At 40.1% G+C, this 20,270-nt stretch overlaps 1 protein-coding gene and 1 pseudogene across 3 annotated transcripts in view; one reads left to right on the top strand and one right to left on the bottom strand.

Annotated features, from left to right (window-relative positions):
• The first annotated feature begins 6,038 nt into the window (after positions 1-6,038).
• LOC142875607 (unconventional prefoldin RPB5 interactor 1-like) lies at positions 6,039-8,138 on the top strand (annotated as a pseudogene).
• A 4,869-nt stretch (positions 8,139-13,007) lies between these two features.
• Positions 13,008-20,270, bottom strand: part of LOC105879006 (chondroitin sulfate N-acetylgalactosaminyltransferase 2) — a 45,005-nt gene continuing 37,742 nt past the window's right edge. For all 3 annotated transcript variants that reach the window (XM_012778942.2, XM_012778938.2, XM_012778941.2), the window contains one exon: positions 13,008-14,573. In XM_012778942.2, coding sequence (XP_012634396.1) covers positions 14,281-14,573 — 293 coding nt within the window. In that variant the 3' untranslated portion in view covers positions 13,008-14,280. The remainder of the gene's footprint in view (positions 14,574-20,270) is intronic.

Below are 20,270 nucleotides of genomic sequence, written 5' to 3' on the forward strand. Positions count from 1 at the left end.
TGCCTTGCCTGCTGTGTGTGTGCAGAAATGCGGGCCCATGCGGGACGTGGGAGGAGGCTGCCAGGCCTGGCACAGCCTTCCAAGGAGGGGCTGGGCAAGGGGCTGTCATCTATAGCGGGCAACACATTCTGACAAAGGGCTTTCCAGTGACTTAATGCAAGACTAGAAACAGCTATACCCAAGGGGTGTTCTAGTCCTGCATTCCTCAATGTGAGCCCCAAAAGATATCACTGGTGTATACTACACGGTCACATGAGTCTGGAAGCCCTAGTTAGACCAGGTTGTGAGGGCCCCCGCAGTGCAGGGCTAGCCAGTCTCTCCCGGGGCAGGGTGGGGGAGCCCCTGCTGACACCTTCCTACACAGCAGCCTGCAGATCGCAGTCTAGATGGGGCCCCTTCTTTTGCAGTGAGCCGCACTTGAGCACTGAAGAAGAGGGGTCTGAGAGGGCTGGGGAGTTGGAGTTGAAGGAAAAGAACTGAGGCACCAGAGAAAGCCACCCTCCGTTCCTCCAGGCCGCCCATCCCTATGTCCACAGGGCCTGGCTGGAAGACACCAGAGGTTCTCTTTCTTTCTTCCGTTTTGAGACAGTCTCACTGTGTTGCCCAGGCTAGAGTGAGTGCCGTGGCGTCAGCCTAGCTCACAGCAACCTCAAACTCCTGCCTCAGCCTCCCAAGTAGCTGGGACTACAGGCATGCGCCACCATGCCCGGCTAATTTTTTCTATATATATTAGTTGGCCAATTAATTTCTTTCTGGTTTCGAACTCTTGACCTCAAGCAATCTGCCCGCCTCGACCTTCTAGAGTGCTAGGATTACAGGCGTGAGCCACCATGCCCGGCCCAGAGGTTCTCTTGTTACAGCTTTTTTAGACAAGTGCAGTGGTGAGAGGAGGAAAGAGTCTGTAACGGGGTCTGTGAGAAACAGGTCTATAAGAAAGAGTCCGTAATGGGGAGTCCATCTATAACGAACTGTGAGCCATCAGGAAATGACTCACCACCTTCCGACCAGCCATGCAGCTCGTAGGAGCCTGTGCTGCGTCTTTGGAGCTGACAGCTCAAGTCTGATAATGCCTCAGCGTCCATCATTGCGGTGAGACAGGTGCTGCCCGGCAGAACACTTCCTGTGGGAGGGAATGTTCTCCCCATTGTCCAGTGCCACAGCCACTAACCACACGTGGGCACTTCTCATTGAAATGTGGCCAGTGTGACAGGACTTGCGTTTCTAATGTGAGCCTCAACAGCTATGGATGGGCCACTGTACTCAACAGAAGGCTGGGCCTGAGGGCCTTGCTGCCTGTCACCCCTCCAGTGCCCCGTGGAGCAGATGGTGCATGACAAGGGCTCAGGTGTTTGTGGAGCAAACCCGGACACCAGTGAGGATGTTTGAGCTTTGGGTGAATAACACCACTTTTTAGGTCTTTAAATCCAATGACATCCTTCATTTCCTGTGCAGTTATTTTCAGAAGTATCCACCTGCCTCAGCTAAAGAAGGGGCAGCGTGTCATTTGGACTGTGCCTGGGACATGACCCCAAGCAGTGTGAGGTGAGCGCTCTTGGCCACCCTTCCCCCGCAAGCAGTTCCTTCAGGGCTGTGGTTCTCCTGTGGGGCCAGGAACTTGTCTGAAATATGCATTTTCAGGCCCTATCCTAGACCTGCTGAATCGAGAAACAGCACTGGGCTACATGCCCCCCGTGAGCAGCTCTGGCTGCTGAGGTTCTGAATGGGTTCCTGTCCCACCCCCCAGAGCCCCTCCTCAGGCACACTGACCTCACACCCGCCAGCACGCCCCCATCTGCACTGGTGACCCATCCTCACACACCTGGAAGCACTGGTTCCTTCTGCAGGAGTCCCCAGGTCATCCTTGGTGGTGGCCCCGTGCTCCCTGGGACCTGCTCCTCCTCGCCCATCTCCTGCGGGGCTGTCATGTCTGTCTCATGCGCTAGTTCTGGCTCTTTCTTTGCAGAAGCTGCTTTTAATGCGGCTGTGTCCCATGGCCAGCACAGTGTATGGCTCCTCACAGTCCCATGTGACAGCTGAATGTCACCTCACACTTCACACGTGTTTCGGAACAAATATAGCAGAATAAGCTAAGGACCAATATGTAGAGACATACATTCTGTGACAAACATGACTTGTGACACACACACCTACTATACCTATACATAAAATGTATGTCACTTTCCTCAGGGAGGCAGAACAGGCACTAAGGGCAAGGAAGTGAAGTTGCAATGCTGGGATTTGAGCTCTGGTCTCCAGTTCCCAGGTGGAGATGGCTGGACAAGCTACTCACCTTCTTTAGCCTCCATTTCCTCATGATTAAAATGGGAACTGTGGTGTCTCTCTCGCATGAGGTTGCTGTGGTAACAGACAAAGCAGCGTGGCGCCTGGCTCGTGGCAGCACGGTGTGTTGTGGCCGGGCGGGGGCACTCCAATGATGCCAGCACGTGTCCTGCAGAAAGCAGCAGCTTTCAGGGAAAAGTGAAGCAGAGGCTTATAAGTCCCCTTCTCAAAGGAACACCTGACATTCCAGTCAATACAATGATATATTAATACTAACATCACTGAAGAGTCACTTAAGCGTTCAACTAGTATCTATACAGATATGGAAGAAAATCCCCACAAATTTGAGATTCAAAACTACTTTCTAAAGGCAAACCTACAACCCATGTACAGGCCAGGTTAGATTATGTTAACACAATTTATAATTTATTCCCAAAAAGGAAGTCACAACACTGAGGATGGTGAGGGGCTGCCAGAACACTCCCATGTATACACCCCAACAGAACCAGGACACTCAGGTACAGATTTTCAGGACAGTGTTGAGTTGTTCTGCAACAATGCTGTGAAGAGTATTAATAAAGTAAATTAGACACCTGTCCATTTCTGGCAGCATGAAAGACTAAGTATTCAGCTGCTGAAAACAACCAGGAAAGTTGTGTAAAATTAAGAAATCCAAGTGAAGGAAGAAGCCCAGAGAAGTCAGGGAAGCTCTGAAGCTAGCTTTTGCCTGAGGAAGGGGACAATGAGCTTCCATTTTCAAGTCCAAGGGGGATAAAGAAGAAAGTCCAGGGCCTGCTCATGATAAAGAATCAAATATAGGAGACCTTAGCCCATAAAGCTGGAATCCCAAAGAACCACCCCTCTGTTTAACAGTGAACTTGAAATAAAATGCTCTACCCGAACTCCAAGGGGGTTAAGGAAAACTGCCTACTTTTAAGCTTAACACTGAATGGAGGCAGGGAAATTTAACCCCTGATAATTTATGACCACAGGTGGTGAGTTTTGCAGCACAAATCACACTGGTCTAACAAACTTTTAACTGAGAATTTAGTTTAACATAGCCTTGGACTTGTACTGCCCAAAGTACCCAGCAAAAGCAAACATTCTGACCTATACTCCAGTTTTAAAAATCTCTCCTTAGCTGGGTCTAATCTTATTAAACACATCTGTTGGACTTAAAAAAATTCAATTATTGTAGTTTTCAGTTCTATATGTTCTATTTGGTTCTTTCCCAAATTTGTTTGGTCATAATTCTAAAGAAATTACTAAAATCTAACTCAGAGAAAGAGTTGGAAAATAAGAAACAAGTTAAGAGACATGGAGGGTATATCAGTTTTAACATGTTATCAGAGTCATAAAAGGAAAGAGAATTGAGGCAGAGGTAATATGTGAAAATATAATAGCTGAGAATTTTTCAGAACTGATAAAAGATAAGCCAGGAAGCCCAGAGAATCTCAGCCTGGATCAGACAAAAAAGTCCACACACAAATACATCATTGTGATGCAGAACAAAGAGAAAGAAGAGAGCTTGAAGACAGCCAGAAAGAAAGGGCGGACTGCCTGCAAAGGAGTGGCAACTGCTGTGCTGATAGTTCACAGCAGACACAACTGAAGCCAGAAAACAGTATAACAACATCAGTGTGCTAAAAACAATTGCCAACTTAGAATTCTCTACCCTTCAAAAACATATTTTTTAAGTGAGATAAAATAAAAATATCTAAAGACAAACTAAAAGGGAGTTTGCTCACCTGTAATCCTAGCACTCTGGGATGCCGAGGTGGGCGGATCACTCAAGGTCAAGAGTTTGAAACCAGCCTGAGCAAGAGCGAGACCCCACCACTACTAAAAACAGAAAGAAATCAATTGGCCAACTAAAAAAATATATATAGAAAAAATTAGCCAGGCATGGTAGCGCATGCCTGTAGTCCCAGCTTCTCAGGAGGCTGAGGCAGAAGGATTGCCTGAGCCCAGGAATTTGAAGTTGCTGTGAGCTAGGCTGACACCGCTGCACTCTAGCCTGGGCAACAGAGGGAGACTCTGTCTCAAAATAAATAAACAAACAAACAAATAAATAAATAAATAAAATGGAGTTTGCTATCAGCATACCCACTAAAAGGAAATCTAAAGGATGAATCTTGACTCCTGCTGCAATTCATATACTAAAATTATTTCCAGATACATCATAGATCTAAATATGAAATGTAATGAAGGGTCTTAAACAACCACAAAAATTTCTCCTTTATTTTGGAGTAGGGCAAAGATTTCTTAAATTAGACACCAAAATTACTAGCCATAAAAGAAAGAAAATAGATTAAATAATTTTTATTAAAATTTAGAACTTTTGCTTATTAACTGATGCCATTAAAAGAGTGAAAAATAGGCCCTGCCAAGGAGAAGATATTTGCAATATATAAATCTTACAAAGGTCTCAAATCGATGATATAGAAGTAACTCTCACTATATTCAATTAAAAAACAAAGATACGCCAACTTTTTGTAAAAGGCAAAAAAGTTTAACAGGCATTTCACAAAAGAAGACAGCCACATGCCAATAAGCATATGATAAGGTATTTATTTCTCTGATGATAATGTATTAAAAACAAAATGAGATGACTGTACCCACTAGAAATTAAAATTAAAGAGTTTAAACTAAAAACACTGGAAATACTGTGTTAGGGAGGATGTAAAGCAACTGGATGTCTCATACGGGGCCAGTAAGAGTCAGTTATTTGAAAGGATTGAAAAATACTTGCCAACCCCTGGCAAGGCTGATCAAGAAAAAAACAAAAGAATAAACAATATCAGGAATAAAGAGGATATTACATACAACTTTGTACATTTAATCTGAATTTTCATATTTATCAGTATAAATTTCAAGAAAATTATAATTTACCCAAAAGAACTCAATCAAAACTGACTCTAGAAAAAACAAGAAAATTTGAATAGTTCTGGAACCATTAAGTAAATTGAACCAGTGATCAAAAATCCTCCCATACAGAAAAGTTTATGCCCAGGTGCTTTTCAGTCAGTACTGTTCAAGGAAAAAATAATTCCAGTTTTACAAAACTTTTCTAGAAACAGAATAAGAAGGAACACCTGTAACTTATAAGGTAGTGTAACTTTAATAGGAAAATCTGTTAACGATGAGAAAGGGAGGTTATAGGCACTCTTACTCATAAACACAGATGAAAAACACCTGAAATATAAACATACCTACACCCCCCCATGAATACATACACAGATATGTAAATGAATGTATATGTATGTATATATGCAAACCAAATCCAGCAATGTAAAATAGGAATAATACATCATGATCCACGGGAGTTTGCCACAGGAATGCAAGAGTACTTCAGAAAATCTGTTAATATAATCCATCAATTTAATACACCCATTAAAGGAGTGGGAAAAACATGATCATCTCAACAGATGTAGTAAAAGTGTTTGGTAAATGCTCTTAGCATGATAAAAACTCACCAAATAATAATTAAAAGGGGCGCCAGGCTGGGCCCGGCCACCTCCGGCGCGTCGCGCTCCGGCCTGCACTCCCAGCCCGCGGCGGCGGCGGGCGGCATGCGCCGGTGAGATGCGGCCCCCGGGCGCCGGGCGCGCGGACGCGAGGGCGAGCACGCGGGCGCCGGGCCGCCGCCCCCGCAGGCACTGGCTCAGGACTCGTTCGCGCCGCTGAGGCCGCGCGCGCCATGCAGGCCCCGCCGGCCCGAGCCCCGCGCGCCGGGCCCGCCCCAGCCTCTCCCCGGACGCGGCGAGGCTGCACGAGGAGCAGGAAAAGGTGGTCACTAACTGCCAAGAGAAAATCCAGCATTGGACGAAGGTAGATAATGACTATAATGCCCTGCGAGAAAGACTCAGTACCTTGCCTGATAAGTTGTCTTATAATATTATGGTACCATTCGGCCCGTTTGCCTTCATGCCGGGAAAACTCGTGCACACTAATGAAGTCACTGTTTTACTCGGGGACAACTGGTTTGCGAAGTGCTCGGCAAAGCAGGCCGTAGGTTTAGTTGAGCACCGGAAAGAACATGTAAGAAAAACAATAGATGATTTAAAAAAAGTGATGAAAAATTTTGAATCCAGAGTTGAATTCACAGAAGATTTGCAGAAAATGAGTGATGCAGCAGGGGATATTGTTGACATAAGAGAAGAAATTAGAAGTGACTTTGAGTTTAAAGCAAAACACCGAATTGCTCATAAACCCCATTCCAAACCAAAAACTTCAGATACTTTTGAAGCAGATTTTGAAAATGATGTAAAATCCAAAGATTTGCTTGCTGATACGGAGCTGTGGGCTCGGCTTGAAGAGCTGGAGAGACAAGAAGAACTGCTGGGTGAACTTGATAGCAAGCCCGACCCCGTGGTTGCCAACGCAGAGGACGCAGCCTCCTCTGAGGAGGAGAAGGACGATGGAAGCACACACGAGGGAGTGACTCATCGAGTGACAGTCCCGCTCGCTCCCGGCAGTTGTCACGAGGGCGTGACAAGTTCAGAACTGTTCAATGGTCACACGGATAGTCAGTCGAACTGTTCAGTGAATGGCTCAGATTCTCATCACAGTGATGATGATGACGACGACCACAATGGTGACGGTGACCATGACGCTTCAGGGCTCGGAGACGACTCTATACCAACAATATACTTTTCGCACACTGTGGAGCCTAAGAGGGTCCGAATAAATACTGGAAAAACACCACTTTAAAATTCAGCGAAAAGAAAGAGGAAGCCAAACGCAAGCGGAAGAGCAGCTCGGGTGGCCACTCGGCCCGGGAGCTGCCCGCCATCAGGACTCCAGCTGACATTTACAGAGTCTTTGTGGACCTGGTGAACGGAGAGTGCGTGCCCCGCAAGTCCATCCTGAAGTCGCGGAGCAGAGAGCAGCGTGTGCAGCGACACCAGCGAGAGCAGCGCCGCCGAGCTGGAGGAGCCTCAGCTGCGAGGACGGGGCGGCAGCGACGGCGGCGAGGGCGCTCTGAGGAGGAGCCTCAGCGGGGCGGCCACCAGAAGAAACTCCTGCCCTCACCGGGGACGCACGAGGCTTTCTCTGGAACGGTGATAGAGAAAGAGTTTTTATCGCCCACCTTAGCGCCCCACCCGGCCATCGCGCTCCCCACCATTCCAGAACGGAGAGTTCTGTCTGAGGCATCAGAAGAAACTGTAAAGAGGGTTTCAAAGTTCAAAGCTGCCAGACTGCAACAGAAAAACTAGGCCCTGCCTGGGAAATGGGAATTCACATCCTAAAACCCAGCGGTGCACTTGTTGAGAGCACACGTAACAGAACATGTTACGTGTTGTTGGAAGTGAGGCTTCCTAAGTTAGTTTGGCAACAGGTTCTTCTGCCCTTATCTGTTTTATTTAAAAAATCAAAGTAAATGTTTGAATACTTCAATATTCAGCTTGTTCTGTTAATTCTCTGAACACGGTCAACATTCTTGTCTAAGTCTGCCTTATGATGCAGTAGCAGCGTTTTGAGTTACTTTTCAGAAAGTACTGTTCATATGCATTGTTTTTGTGTTTCAGATGAAACAGGCAGTTCTGTACCAGCTGTAATGTTGTGCCTACCATACGGACCATTTTAAAGAAAATTTTAAAATTTCAAACAGTTCCAACAATTATATTGCTTTCACATTTTAAAGGCACTTTAAAATAAAATCTCCTTCTCTTGTAGGTTTTTGCAGCTAGGTGGCTATTTAAAAAAAAAACCTATCCCCTCTAAATGTCCTACTGTAATCTTTAAGGCAGAAAGCTACGTGGACCCTATGGGAAAGTTTCTTTGGTTGGAAGTCTGACATTTTGTAAAACATTTTTTTTTTCAAGTAAAGATTTTACGAAACTTGGTCTCCAAAATGTTGTGAACTTTATGATTCAGAGTATAGATGTGTCTTTGATTCTTATGTGCTGCCTGCACTTCCTGACAAACCCTCTTATGGCTCCGTAGGTGGGTACCGCCTCTCCCTCAGTATGTGTGTGTGGTTTTCACTTGGATGAAGTTCTGGGAGAGAAGGAAAGGTTGTCTAGATGCTAAAAAATAGATTTCTTAAATAAAAATGTCTTATGTTCTAAAAAAAATAATAATAATTAAAAGGAACTTTCTTAAATTGATAATCAGGGTATTTACAAAAACACCTCCAGCAAATACCACACTTACTGATGAAGCACTGAAAAGTATTGCACTTGAAATCAGAAGCATGGGCAGGGAGCCCACTATTACTACTTCCATCAACACTGCACAGCAAAATCCTGACCAGCATAGGAAGATAAGAAATTAAAGATTTAAAAATTGAAAAGAAATAAAACTTTCGCTACTCATAGGTACATGATATAGACATATAAACAGGAAATATGCAAAAGAAACTAAAAATACATTATTAGAATTAACAGTTTTTGGCAAGGTTTCTGAACACAAAAATTAACACGCAAAAATCAATGATTTCTAAACACCAACGACAGACAATAAAAGGACAGGTAAAATGGCATCAAAAAGGCAAAGTACCTAGGAAGAAAATAATACATGAATAATGAAAAATTATAGAACTTAACTGAAAGACAACAAAGACCTAAACAGAGAGATGTGTAATGTTCCAGGATTGGCACATGTCATAACATAAATACAAGCATGTCAATTCTCCCCAAATGACCTTATAGAGAGCTGAGAGATTCCAATTAAATTCAGAAAAGTTTTTGTGAAATTTAACAAGCTTATTTTAAAATGTATATGAAAGTACAAAGGCTATGAAGTAGACAAAGTATCTCAGGTATCAACTTATATAGAGTTATGGTAAGTCAAACTGTGTGGCAATGGTGTGGTAAAAGACAACTGAATGGAACTGAGAAAGCCCAGAATTGGACCCAGGCATGTAGGGACATCTGATGGATGACAGACTGGTTTTGCAGATAGGTGGGTCAAGTATGGACACAGTGCTGGAAAAAAGTGAAATGCAATCCTTACACCTCACATCGTACTGAAAAATCTCTTCCACTTAGGTTAAAGACCTAACTAAAAAAAAGCAAAACCAAGTAGGAGATATTCAGAAGGTAATATACAACATTATCTTTAAGAAATCCTTCCCTATTATGAGGTCATAAATCAATAACAAAAAATAGTAACCAACTCCTAACCAAAGAAGATATGCAGATGGAAAATAAGGCACAAGAAAAGATGCTCCACATCATATGTCATCAGGATACTGCAAATTAAATGCAGGATAATGCAAATTAAAACCACCAATGACCCAATATACACCTATTGGAATGGCCAAAGTCCAGTATACTGACACCACCAAAAGATGGGGAGGATGCAAAGCAACAGGAACTCTCATTTATTGCTGGTGGGAATGCAAAATGGTACAGCCAGTTTGGAAAACAATTTGGCAGTTTCTTACCAAACACAAAATACTCTTATCATACAATCCAGCAATTGTGCTCCTTGTTACTTGCCCAAAAGAGTTGAAAACTTATGTCCACACAAAAACCTGCACATGGATATTTAATGCAGTTTTATTTATAACTGTCAAAATTTGGAAGCAATCAAGATGCTCTACAGGCTGGGCGTGGTGGCTCACGACTATAATCCTAGCATTCTGGGAGGCTGAGGTGGGAGGATCCTTTGAGCTCAGGAGTTTGAGACCAGCCTGAGCAAGAGTGAGACCCCATCTCTACTAAAAAAAAAAAAAAATAGAAATTAGCTGAACAACTAAAAAACAAAAACATATATATATATATATATATATATATATATATATAAATTAGCTGGACATAGTGGTACATGCCTGTAGTCCCAGCTACCTGGGAGGTTGAGGCAGGAGGATGGCTTGCAGGAGTTTGAGGCTGCTGTGAGCTAGGCTGATGCCACAGCACTCTAGCCTGGGGAACAGAGTGAGACTCTGTCTCAAAATAAAAAAGAAAAAAAGAAAAAATGCCCTTCAATTAGGTGAATGGGTAAACTGTGGTACATCCAGACAATGGAATATTATTCAGTGCCAAAAAGAAATGAGCTATCAAGCCATAAAAAGACATGGAAGAAACTTAAATGCATATTACTAAGTGAAAGAGACAAATATATGAAAAGGCTACATACTATATGATTCCAGCTATTAATACATGACATAGTAAAAAAATCAGTGGTTGCCAGGGGGTAGGGAGAAAGAAGATAGTCAGAGGATAGAGGATTTTTAGAGCAGTTAAACTATTGTATATGACATAGATACATGTCATACATTTATCTAAACTCACAGAATGTGCAATACCAAGAGTGAACCCTAATGTAAACTATGACCTTAGGTGATAATGACTGGTCAATGTAGGTTCATCAACTGTAACAACTTTGTTACTGTGGTGGGGATGTTGATAATGGGGGAAACTACATTTGTGTGCGCAGGGGATACAGTGAAACTCTATTACCTTTTGCTCAATTTTCCTGTGAACTTAAAACTGCTCTAAAAAATAAATTCTATTTTAAAAAGTAGAAATAATAAAGAAAAAAGACTGTTACATTAAAGTTAATTTTTATTCATCAAAGACTACTATCAAGAATGGGAAAAAGACAAGCCACATCCTGGCAGAAGATATATGCAAACATTTAACCAACAAGAATTAGTATCCAGAATATGTGAAGAATTTCTATGAACTGGTAAAAATGGGCAAAAAGACTAGGAATGCAAATTATAACTATAATTCATGCCTAAAGCCTGCTAAATGGGCAAGAATAATTAATAAGCCTGACATAATTAAGTATTGTCAAGGATGCAAAGTAAACTCTCACTCAGTGCTAGAAGGTGGTTCATTTGGAAAGTTAAACATGCATACAACATTTTAGCTCAGCATTTTTACTCCTAGAAAAATTCTGGCACACTTATAAGAGACATGTACAATGGTGCTCATGACACCACTGCTTCTAATAACAAAAACAACAACAAAAAACTACAAACAACTCAAATAGCTACCCACAATAGAATAACAAAAAAACTGGAAACAACAAAAATATTTACCAACAGTAGAATTAATATCATAGTATATTTATACTGAAGGGGTTAAAATATGCTATTCTCACATGTTGACTATTTATGTTAAAGACACCTGAGAAATAGCAGGTGCAAAAAGATCACTTTGACCTTTGTGCTGTTTCTTAAGAGCAGAAGAGGAATTCCCATGTGAAAGATACTCACTATACTAGAAGGACAGGCAACATCCTTATCTTCAATGATGAGAAGTTGAGACCAAGAGAATATTGTCCAGACTCTGTTAGAGTAACCCTTATATTTTAAGCCTCCCCACATAACTTAGTCATATTTTCAGTTTACTATTCTTTGTCCAATTCAGTATATAAGTAACCGACTCTAAAGGTTTCTTTGGGTCTTCATTTCTTTTAGAGGGCTATGTATCACATAAAATTTGTATTAAATAAATCTGTATGCTTTTTTCCTGTTAATCAATGCTATGCCAATTGAATTCTCAGACTCAGCTGGAACCCTAAGAAGATGGAGGGGAGTTTTTCTATCCCTGCAATACAATGGAATACTATTCAGTAGTAAAAATGAACTGATTTTGAGATTAACACAAGTGATCCTCAAAAATAACACTAAATGAAAGAGGATACAATAATGCATATAAATTCAAAAACAGCTAAAACTAAACGGTATCTTAGGTAGAGATACATACACAATTGAGAAAAATATGAAGAAAAGCAAGTGAAAAATTATCACAAAAATCAGATAGTGACTACCATGGACAGAATGAGAGTATGTGATGGAGAAGGGGCACATTGGCCTGTCACTGGTAATGCCTCATATTTTAATATGGGCAGCTGGTGCACTGGTATAAGATTCTTTAAAGAACACAATTACAGCCAGGCATGATGGCTCATACCTATAAGCCTAGCACTCTGGGAGGTCAAGGCAGGAAGATCACTTGAGTTCAGGAGTTTGAAACCAGCCTGAGCAAGAGCAAGATCCCATCTCTACTAAGAACAGAAAAATTAGCCAGCTATAGTAACATGCACCTGTAGTCCCAGCTACTCGGGGGGCTGAGGAAGGATAGCTTGAGCCCAGGCATATGACACCACTGTACTCCAGCCTGGGTGATAGAGCAAGACTCTGTCTCAAAAAAAAACAAACACAAAGAAATAAACAAAGAAAATGAAAAAGAAAAAAAGCACACAATTACATGTTATATATTTTCTGTATTTATGATATTTTACAATATAATAAAATTTATTACATTCTCATTTAACTTTTTGTAATAAAATACTTTATTGGTACTATTTAATGTCAAAAACATAGAAATGTTTCCATTCCTTAGCTTCCATCTTTAAATTAAAAGCTAGTTTTAAAAAAAGGAACAAAATTATCATTTGATTCTCTCAAAAAACAAGCTGCAACTTACCTTTGCAAATAATTAAGTTCTCTCACTTTAAATACTATAATTCACTGGTCTTCAAAATAAATAATTGTATATAAAAAGAGACAATGGCATGAATTATTTTGCAGAGAACATTTTATATATCTTAAGAAAAACCCTAAATACTATCCTAACTTAAAACTTGTAAGAATAAAGAGTTATTATAAAATTGAATTCATGTAGCACCTAGAAATTTATAATATTTCAGATATTATTTACTATGAAAAATTATTCTTCTGTGAATTCCCAGGGGTTTATGTACACACTGAATTCAATATAGGTCCCTTTTAAAAGCCAAAGGTTGAAAAATTTATGCATGTCTTCCATCTTATATCCAATTTCTGGACCTAGCAATTGACCTGATAGTAAAAAAACCATGTGTGATAAATAATACAGTACAGTTCTGTCTGAATATAATTTCTTATTCACCTTGTCTCATCAATATAATTTACATTTCAATTAAAATATTCTATATGCAAGCAACACGTTTCTCTAAAATATTCTGTAATTCAGATTTCCATTCAGACTACCTTCCTCTCCTCCCCATTTTTCAAATCAGAATGATCCGATGGATAACTCATTAAATTGTGTTTTCTCCCCACAGTGAAACTCTTTCAACTCAAAGTATTATAATAATACATATACAGATACAGCATATATTAACATATTAAAAAATAAATGATAATAAATACATATGTATCTATGCTAAATGAGAAAATATAAAGCAAAAAACAAAAAAAAACATGCTATGTTCATCTTTTCTGAACCACCACAGGAAGGCCCTGATGTAGCTGGCTCACATAAATTGATGTTTCCAGACACAGCTAGTATCCTGTGCTCCACCATAATTAAATACTCTGTTACAAATGTTTTCCTGTTTTTTTGTTTGTTCAAAACAGTCTACAGCAACTTTGCTAATCCTAAACATGATAATAATGCAATAACATATTCTAATTTTAATCATTCTATTTTCTACTATTACCCACTTGCTTAAAAACATTCAGGGGGATAAGCAACATTAAGTTAAGGGGTTTTGATTTCTGCCTTCTCTGATGGAGGATTTCAGATGTGTCATTTAATTATTCCCTGCTTCAGTGAAATTTTTCAAGCTATCAACCAAAGCCCTTCATTTAAAAATCAAGCAGGGTGACAATGGTAGGCAGGTGAAGATACCTGTCCACACACTATGTCCACGATACTCTGTCCCCTCTGTAGGAGTGTGCTGCTCCTGGCTCACCATCAGCCCAGCACATCTCCTCTCTCCACCCAAATGCACTCAGGACACTGAATCCCACATGCAGTCAGAACATGGGCACCAGGCAGAAACTAACTCAAAACAACTTTTGGAACAAATATCCGATTTCAATTTGTCAATTATTCCATGGTGCAGTATTCTCACAAAACAGAGACTTTGTGCTGAAACACTTGTTTTTTCTTCTCAGATTAAGTTGAAATGCTAAAGTAAAGTAATGCCAAGAAGAACGTGAAAAATAAACATGTCTTCTCTAAAAGAGGCACTGCATCTGGAATTGGAATTAAGGCTAAATAAACAGTACTGGCTTGTTGTTCAGACTGTCATGTGTTAATGATTATGTCATCCAACAGCTTCACTGTTTGTCCTGTATGCCTGTTTATGAAGGTGCGTCTCTATTTCCTCCCTGAAGACCAGCATTCCCAGGTGGGAGTGAGAGGCCTCATTCATGGCTTTGGACTGAATGCACATGCGGTACTGCTCAGGGGTCAGCTCATCAGCACAGCGCTTTTCATGCCAGAGGTGGAAAAGACCAGGCACTGGAGTCCGAATCACCATAAGGTCACCATGTAAGTATTTTCGATAAAGATGAACGTCTTCTCCACCCCAACCTTTTACTTCCATGTCAAATCCACCTGCAAGATCAACATTGATATTATAAGTAATTGTCTAATAGAGCACAGGGAAACATCATAAAGATTTACATGTTCTGCTTCAAATGAGATGGCATGGTATAACACAAAGACACCCGATGTGAAAGAGTGACTTCCTAGTTTGAAGTCCAGTTACAGGCTGACATTTAGACTCTAGAAGCTCAAGGTCAGTCATCAAGCATATCAAAATGAGATTAAATATTTGAAAATACTTTGTAAACTTCAAAGTTATACAGAAAATCTATAGAAAGTCAAATAAAGGAGAGGAAAATATAACTCACCTATAATCTCACCACCATCAATATTTTATTGTATTTTCTTTCTATCCTTCTAGACACAAAGTTTTTGGGTTACAGAAAACTTACCAAAGGAGAAATCAGAAGAATGGGTCATGCTGGAGATACAAAATTGAGAATGGGCACACAGATGATTTACAGCCATGGGAATGAATGAAATTATTGAAGAAGTTTAGAAGGAAAACAGGGCTTAGGTCTAAACACTAAGAAATGCCAGTTTATTTAAACAGAGGCAAGGAAAGATAAGTCAGCAAAACAGACTGAAAAGTGACCCCAGATGAGGGAGAAAATTCTGGAGAAGGAGCCATCACAGTAGTCAAGTGAAAAAAGTGTCTTGAGGAAGAAGTTGTCAGGTGTGTACTACTCAAGAACTTAAAAAGAACTAAATGGACCTGGCAGCATAGATGTTACTTAAAACCTTACCTAGAACAATTCTGGTAGAGCTATGGGCAGAAGGCTAACTAGATGACGTGACAGGCGAGGTAGAGGGAGACCACTTCAAACTGGGTGCAAGCTGAGCAACTAACTTTTAAAAGAAGCATGGAGAACACAAACCATTTGGAATTTTTTGAAGAGCCAGAACAAAGATTCTTAAAAACTGTAAAAAAATAATTATTTAAGAGCTAGGCTTCTAAATTATGTCTCCTGTCAAATAATTCTATCCCACTTAATTTCACATTCACAGGATGGACAATAATCCTGAGATCTTCAAAAAGTATTAAACAATCAGAGCTAAATGCTACGCCTATTCATCTCAGCTCTTATTCCCTACAAGATGTCAACAAGCTCTTCAAATAACAGAGATGGTGTAGATACTTTAAAAAAAATGGGAGACTCCCAGTTTTTGGCGAGGCATGTGAGGAGCTTGGAAGTCATCGCTCCATCCTAACAAGTAAAAAGATGAAAAATCAATAGCTCTTGAGCAGAAATCTCTGTGGGAACCAACCAGGGTAGGAAAACCTGAATTGTAATTGACAAATTGCTGGAAGCTCAGTGTAGGCAAGCCTAAGAGTTAAAAATTCCAGGGGGACCCAGTCATATTGAGATGTTCCACACTCTTGTGAGCTTACCTCTAGGAGCTCTGTCAGGCTCTCAATAGTGAAGATCAGGGGGAAAAAAATCCCCTAATGCTTCCAGCAGCAGGGAGGGGGAGAAAAGGTAATCATTGTGATATATGCCAGAGGATTCATTCCTTATTAATAAGGCCTGACCTCAGAAGAAACTGTTCAACTAGAGCCTAACTTGCTGGGTTTCCTCAGAGCCTAGCTGACCTAGAGGAAGGGAAATACCCAGCTCCAGCCCCTCCCAGCCATCCTGTCCAGGAGGGAAAGCCAAGGGATAGGAGAGTGAGAAGAATGTGAGAAGTTCACATCCAGGGGCACAGGATCACCAAAAGACTGAGACCTTATCACAGGACTACAGAACACTTAACCTCCCTTCACACCTTACCACCATATCACGAAAGGCCTATTTATTGCAGTTCCTTCTACCTAGCATATCAAGTCCAGCTTTCAACAAAAAAAATTACAAGGTAAACTAAAAGGCAAAAAACTCCCCCAAACTCCCAAACAAACAAACAAACAAACAAATGATAAAACACAGCTTAAAGAGACAGAGCACCAGACCCAGATTCAGATACAACAAGGATACTGAATTACCAGGTTGGGAATTTAAAACAACTACGGTTAATATTCTAAGGACTGTAATGGAAAGAACATATAAGATGAGTAATATAAGTAGAGAGATAAAAATTCTAAGAAGGAATTAAAAAGATACTAGAGATAAAAAAACACCATAAAAGAAATGAATGTAGCTGGGTACAGTGGGGCTCATGCCTGGAAGCCTAACACTTTGGGAGGCTGAGAAGGGAGGATGGCTTGAGGCCAGAAGTTCAAGGTTGTAGTGAGCTATGATCACACCAGTGTACTCTAGCCAGGGATGGAGGGGGAGGGGGAGGTGAAGGGGGAGGGGAGGGAGAGACCCTTTCTCAAAATTAAAAAGAAAAAAAGAAATGAATGCTTTTGATGGGTTCGTTAGTAGACTGGACTTGGCTGAAGAAAGAATCTCTGAGCTTGAGGATATGACAATAGAAATTTCAAAAACTGAAAAGCAAAGAGGAAAAAAAGACTGAGAAAAGAAAGAACACAATATTCAAGAACTGTGGGGCAACTACAAAAGGTGTAACATTTGTAATGGGCACACCAGCAGGAGAGGAAACAGAGAAAGGAACAGAAATTCCAAATGAAATTCCAAACGAGTGGAGCTCCTTTTCTTACCTAGCCCACACTCATAGGGTGGAGGCTCTACTCCAGGTGCAGCAAGCTGAAAACCTGGGGGGCCCTACTGCACCTACACCCTGCTCATAAAGCAGGAATGTTACTCTGCTTTATAAGAAGTGTACCACTGTCCCTGTGCTTAGCCCCAGAGCAGAAGCTCAGAGATTTTCCCCAAAGAGGCAGTCTATAAGACCAAACTGCTGCAAAGCTCTTCCCAAAGGAAGTGACTTTATTTAAAGTGTAGAAAAGTTCAAGCCTCTTGAAAATAATGGAAGCCAGGCACAGAAGCTCACTCTTGTACCCCCAGTTACTCGGGAGTTAAGGTAGGATGTCTGTTTGAGGTCAGAAGTTTGAGACTAACCTTGCAATACAGTGAGATCCCATCTCTAAAAAAATAAAAATTAAAAAAAAATTTAAAAATTACAAAAAGGAAGATAATGGAGATTTTTATTGCAAGCAATTAAGATGAAGCTGGTAGCTCCATGAGGGCAAACAAGCTTAACAGCACACCAGCTAGTTTACTGTAGAGAATCAGGAAAGAGACAGCTAAGAAGATCCCTCCAAGGGTCTGAAGAAACCTCAAAGACTTGCCTCAAAAACTACCCCTGCAAAAGGGCCCAATTTAATTGAGTTAGATTGTGGAGCAATTTATACCTCAGAGCACTGACAAAAACAAGACAGCAATTAGTAAGCAATCAGTATAGAGCCTAACAGTTGGGAGTGATAGCAACAGAGGCATGGAGACAGTCAGAGAGAGCCCTGCTAAATCTAGCGCCATCCCAGCACCGTCATACATGTCCTGAAGAACATCAGAGGCTTCATATTATCAGAGGGCAGGGGGAGAAAGCACTGACTAAAATAATACAGTCAAGTCAATAAATAAATGAAGAAACACAACAAGTCCTAGAGGTAGGGGGGAATCAGAATCCAGAGCTGCCACAACATATTACCTAAAATGTCCAGTTTTCAAAAAAGAAATTATGAGGCATGCAAAGAAAGAATATGTGACCCACACATCACAATAAAAGCACTAAAAACTGCTTGTGTTAGGGCACAGATATTGGCTTTAATAGACAAAAATTCCAAAGCAGTCATTATAAATATGGCCAAAGAATTAAAAGAAATCATGCTTAAAGAAGTAATGAAAGGTAAGATAACAATGTCCTATCAAATAGATAATATTAATAAAGAGAAAAATTATATATCAAGAACCAAATGGAAATTATGAAGTTAAAAGGTATAATAATAACTGAAATAAAAAATTCATTGAGCAGCTCAACAGCAGATCTGAATTAACAAAAGAAAGAATCAGACAACTTAAAGACAGATCAGTAGAGATTATGCAAAATTAGAAGAACAGAGCGGTGCGTAAAGAATGAAGAAAAATGAACAGAGCTTCAGAGAAATGGAGGATACCATTAAGTGCATCAGCATACACATAATGATAGTATCAGGAGAAAACAATGAGAAAGGAACAGAAAAAATATTCAAAGAAAAAAAGCCAGCCTCTGTATCCAAGGGTTCCACATCTGCAGATTTAACCAACTGTGGTTGATAATATATGTGGGGAGGGGATGAAGCCCCCAAAATAAAAAAATAAAAAATAATAATACAAATTAAAAAAAATACAGTATAACAATCATTTACATAGCATTTACATTGTATTAGGTATTATAAGTAATCTAGAAATGGTTTAAAGTATTTGGGAGAATGTGCATAGGTTACATGCAAATACTAAACCATTTTATACAGAAGATTTGATCATCTATGGATTTTGATATCCACGGGATGTCTTGGATACAGTCTTCCATGGATACTGAAGGATGACTGTAATGTCTGAAACTTCCCAAATGTGATGAAAACATTAATGTGCATATATTCAAAAAGCCCCCAAACTTCAATAACCCAATTAAAATGAGCAGGGGATCTGAATAGACATTTCACCAAACAAGATATACGAATGACTAATAAACATAAGAAAAGATGCTCAATATCCTTAGTCATCAGAGAAATTACAATCAAAACCACGATCAGATACCACTTCACCCCACTATAATGGCTAGAAACAGAAAGACAGATAATAACATTTATTAATGAGGAAGAAACTGGAACTCTCATACACTGCTGACAGGAATATAAAATGATGCAGCCACTTTGGAAAACAATGTGGCAATTCCTCAGAAGGTCAGTTGTAGGGTTATAATGTAATTCAGCAATTCTACTCCTAGGTAAATAGCCAAAAAAATTGAAAATCTATGTCATCAGCATATTCATAATAGCCAAAAAGTTGAAACAACCCAAATGTCTATAAACTGACAAAACAAACAAAATGTGGTATAACCAAGCAATGAAACATTTTTCAGCTATAAAATGGAATGAAGTACTCGATACATGCTACAACATGGATGAACCCTGAAAACATGCTGAGTGCAAGGAGCCAGTCATAAAAGACCCCATATTATATAATTCAGTTTATATTAAATGCCCAGAAAAGACAAATCTATAGGAGGTAGATTAGTAGATGCCTAAGTTTGCGGGAAATAGGGTAACAGTAGCCAACACTCAATCAATCAGGAGACATGGAATTAAGTTTCAGTCTGCTTTATTAAACTATTCTCTGACACTTTTAGTTTTTGCTGGGTGAGACCAAAGCTGGGGTGGAGAAGTATGATAAGACCAGATTTTTCAAGGGCCATCTTTTGGCTGATGGGAATGGACAACTAAGCTGTGATTCCAAGTACCAACTCCAGCTTTAATCAGAGATAGAAAGAACATCTCGTTTTTCATTTGTCTTAAATACTAGGATTTTGCATAACAGTTTATTAGACAATTAAAGGAGTTTCCATTTCAAAATAAAAAGAATTAAAGCCCTTAGTCTAATACAAGATTACTCCCTGCTATAACCACCCATAAGCACAACAGTAAAGTTACAGAGAAATCTTTTCTAAGAATATGCCAAACAACTTCAAATATGGGTAACAAGTCAAACAGGTGTTTTTAAAAATAGGTGTTTTGATTTTGAAGGAATAAAGTAAATATTATATTATACTTTTATTTTATCTTTATGACCTCATTTTTGCTATTCAAAGACATTAATTATAAACTCA

Source organism: Microcebus murinus, chromosome 14 (assembly GCF_040939455.1).
Source record: "Microcebus murinus isolate Inina chromosome 14, M.murinus_Inina_mat1.0, whole genome shotgun sequence".
NCBI lineage: Eukaryota > Metazoa > Chordata > Mammalia > Primates > Cheirogaleidae > Microcebus > Microcebus murinus.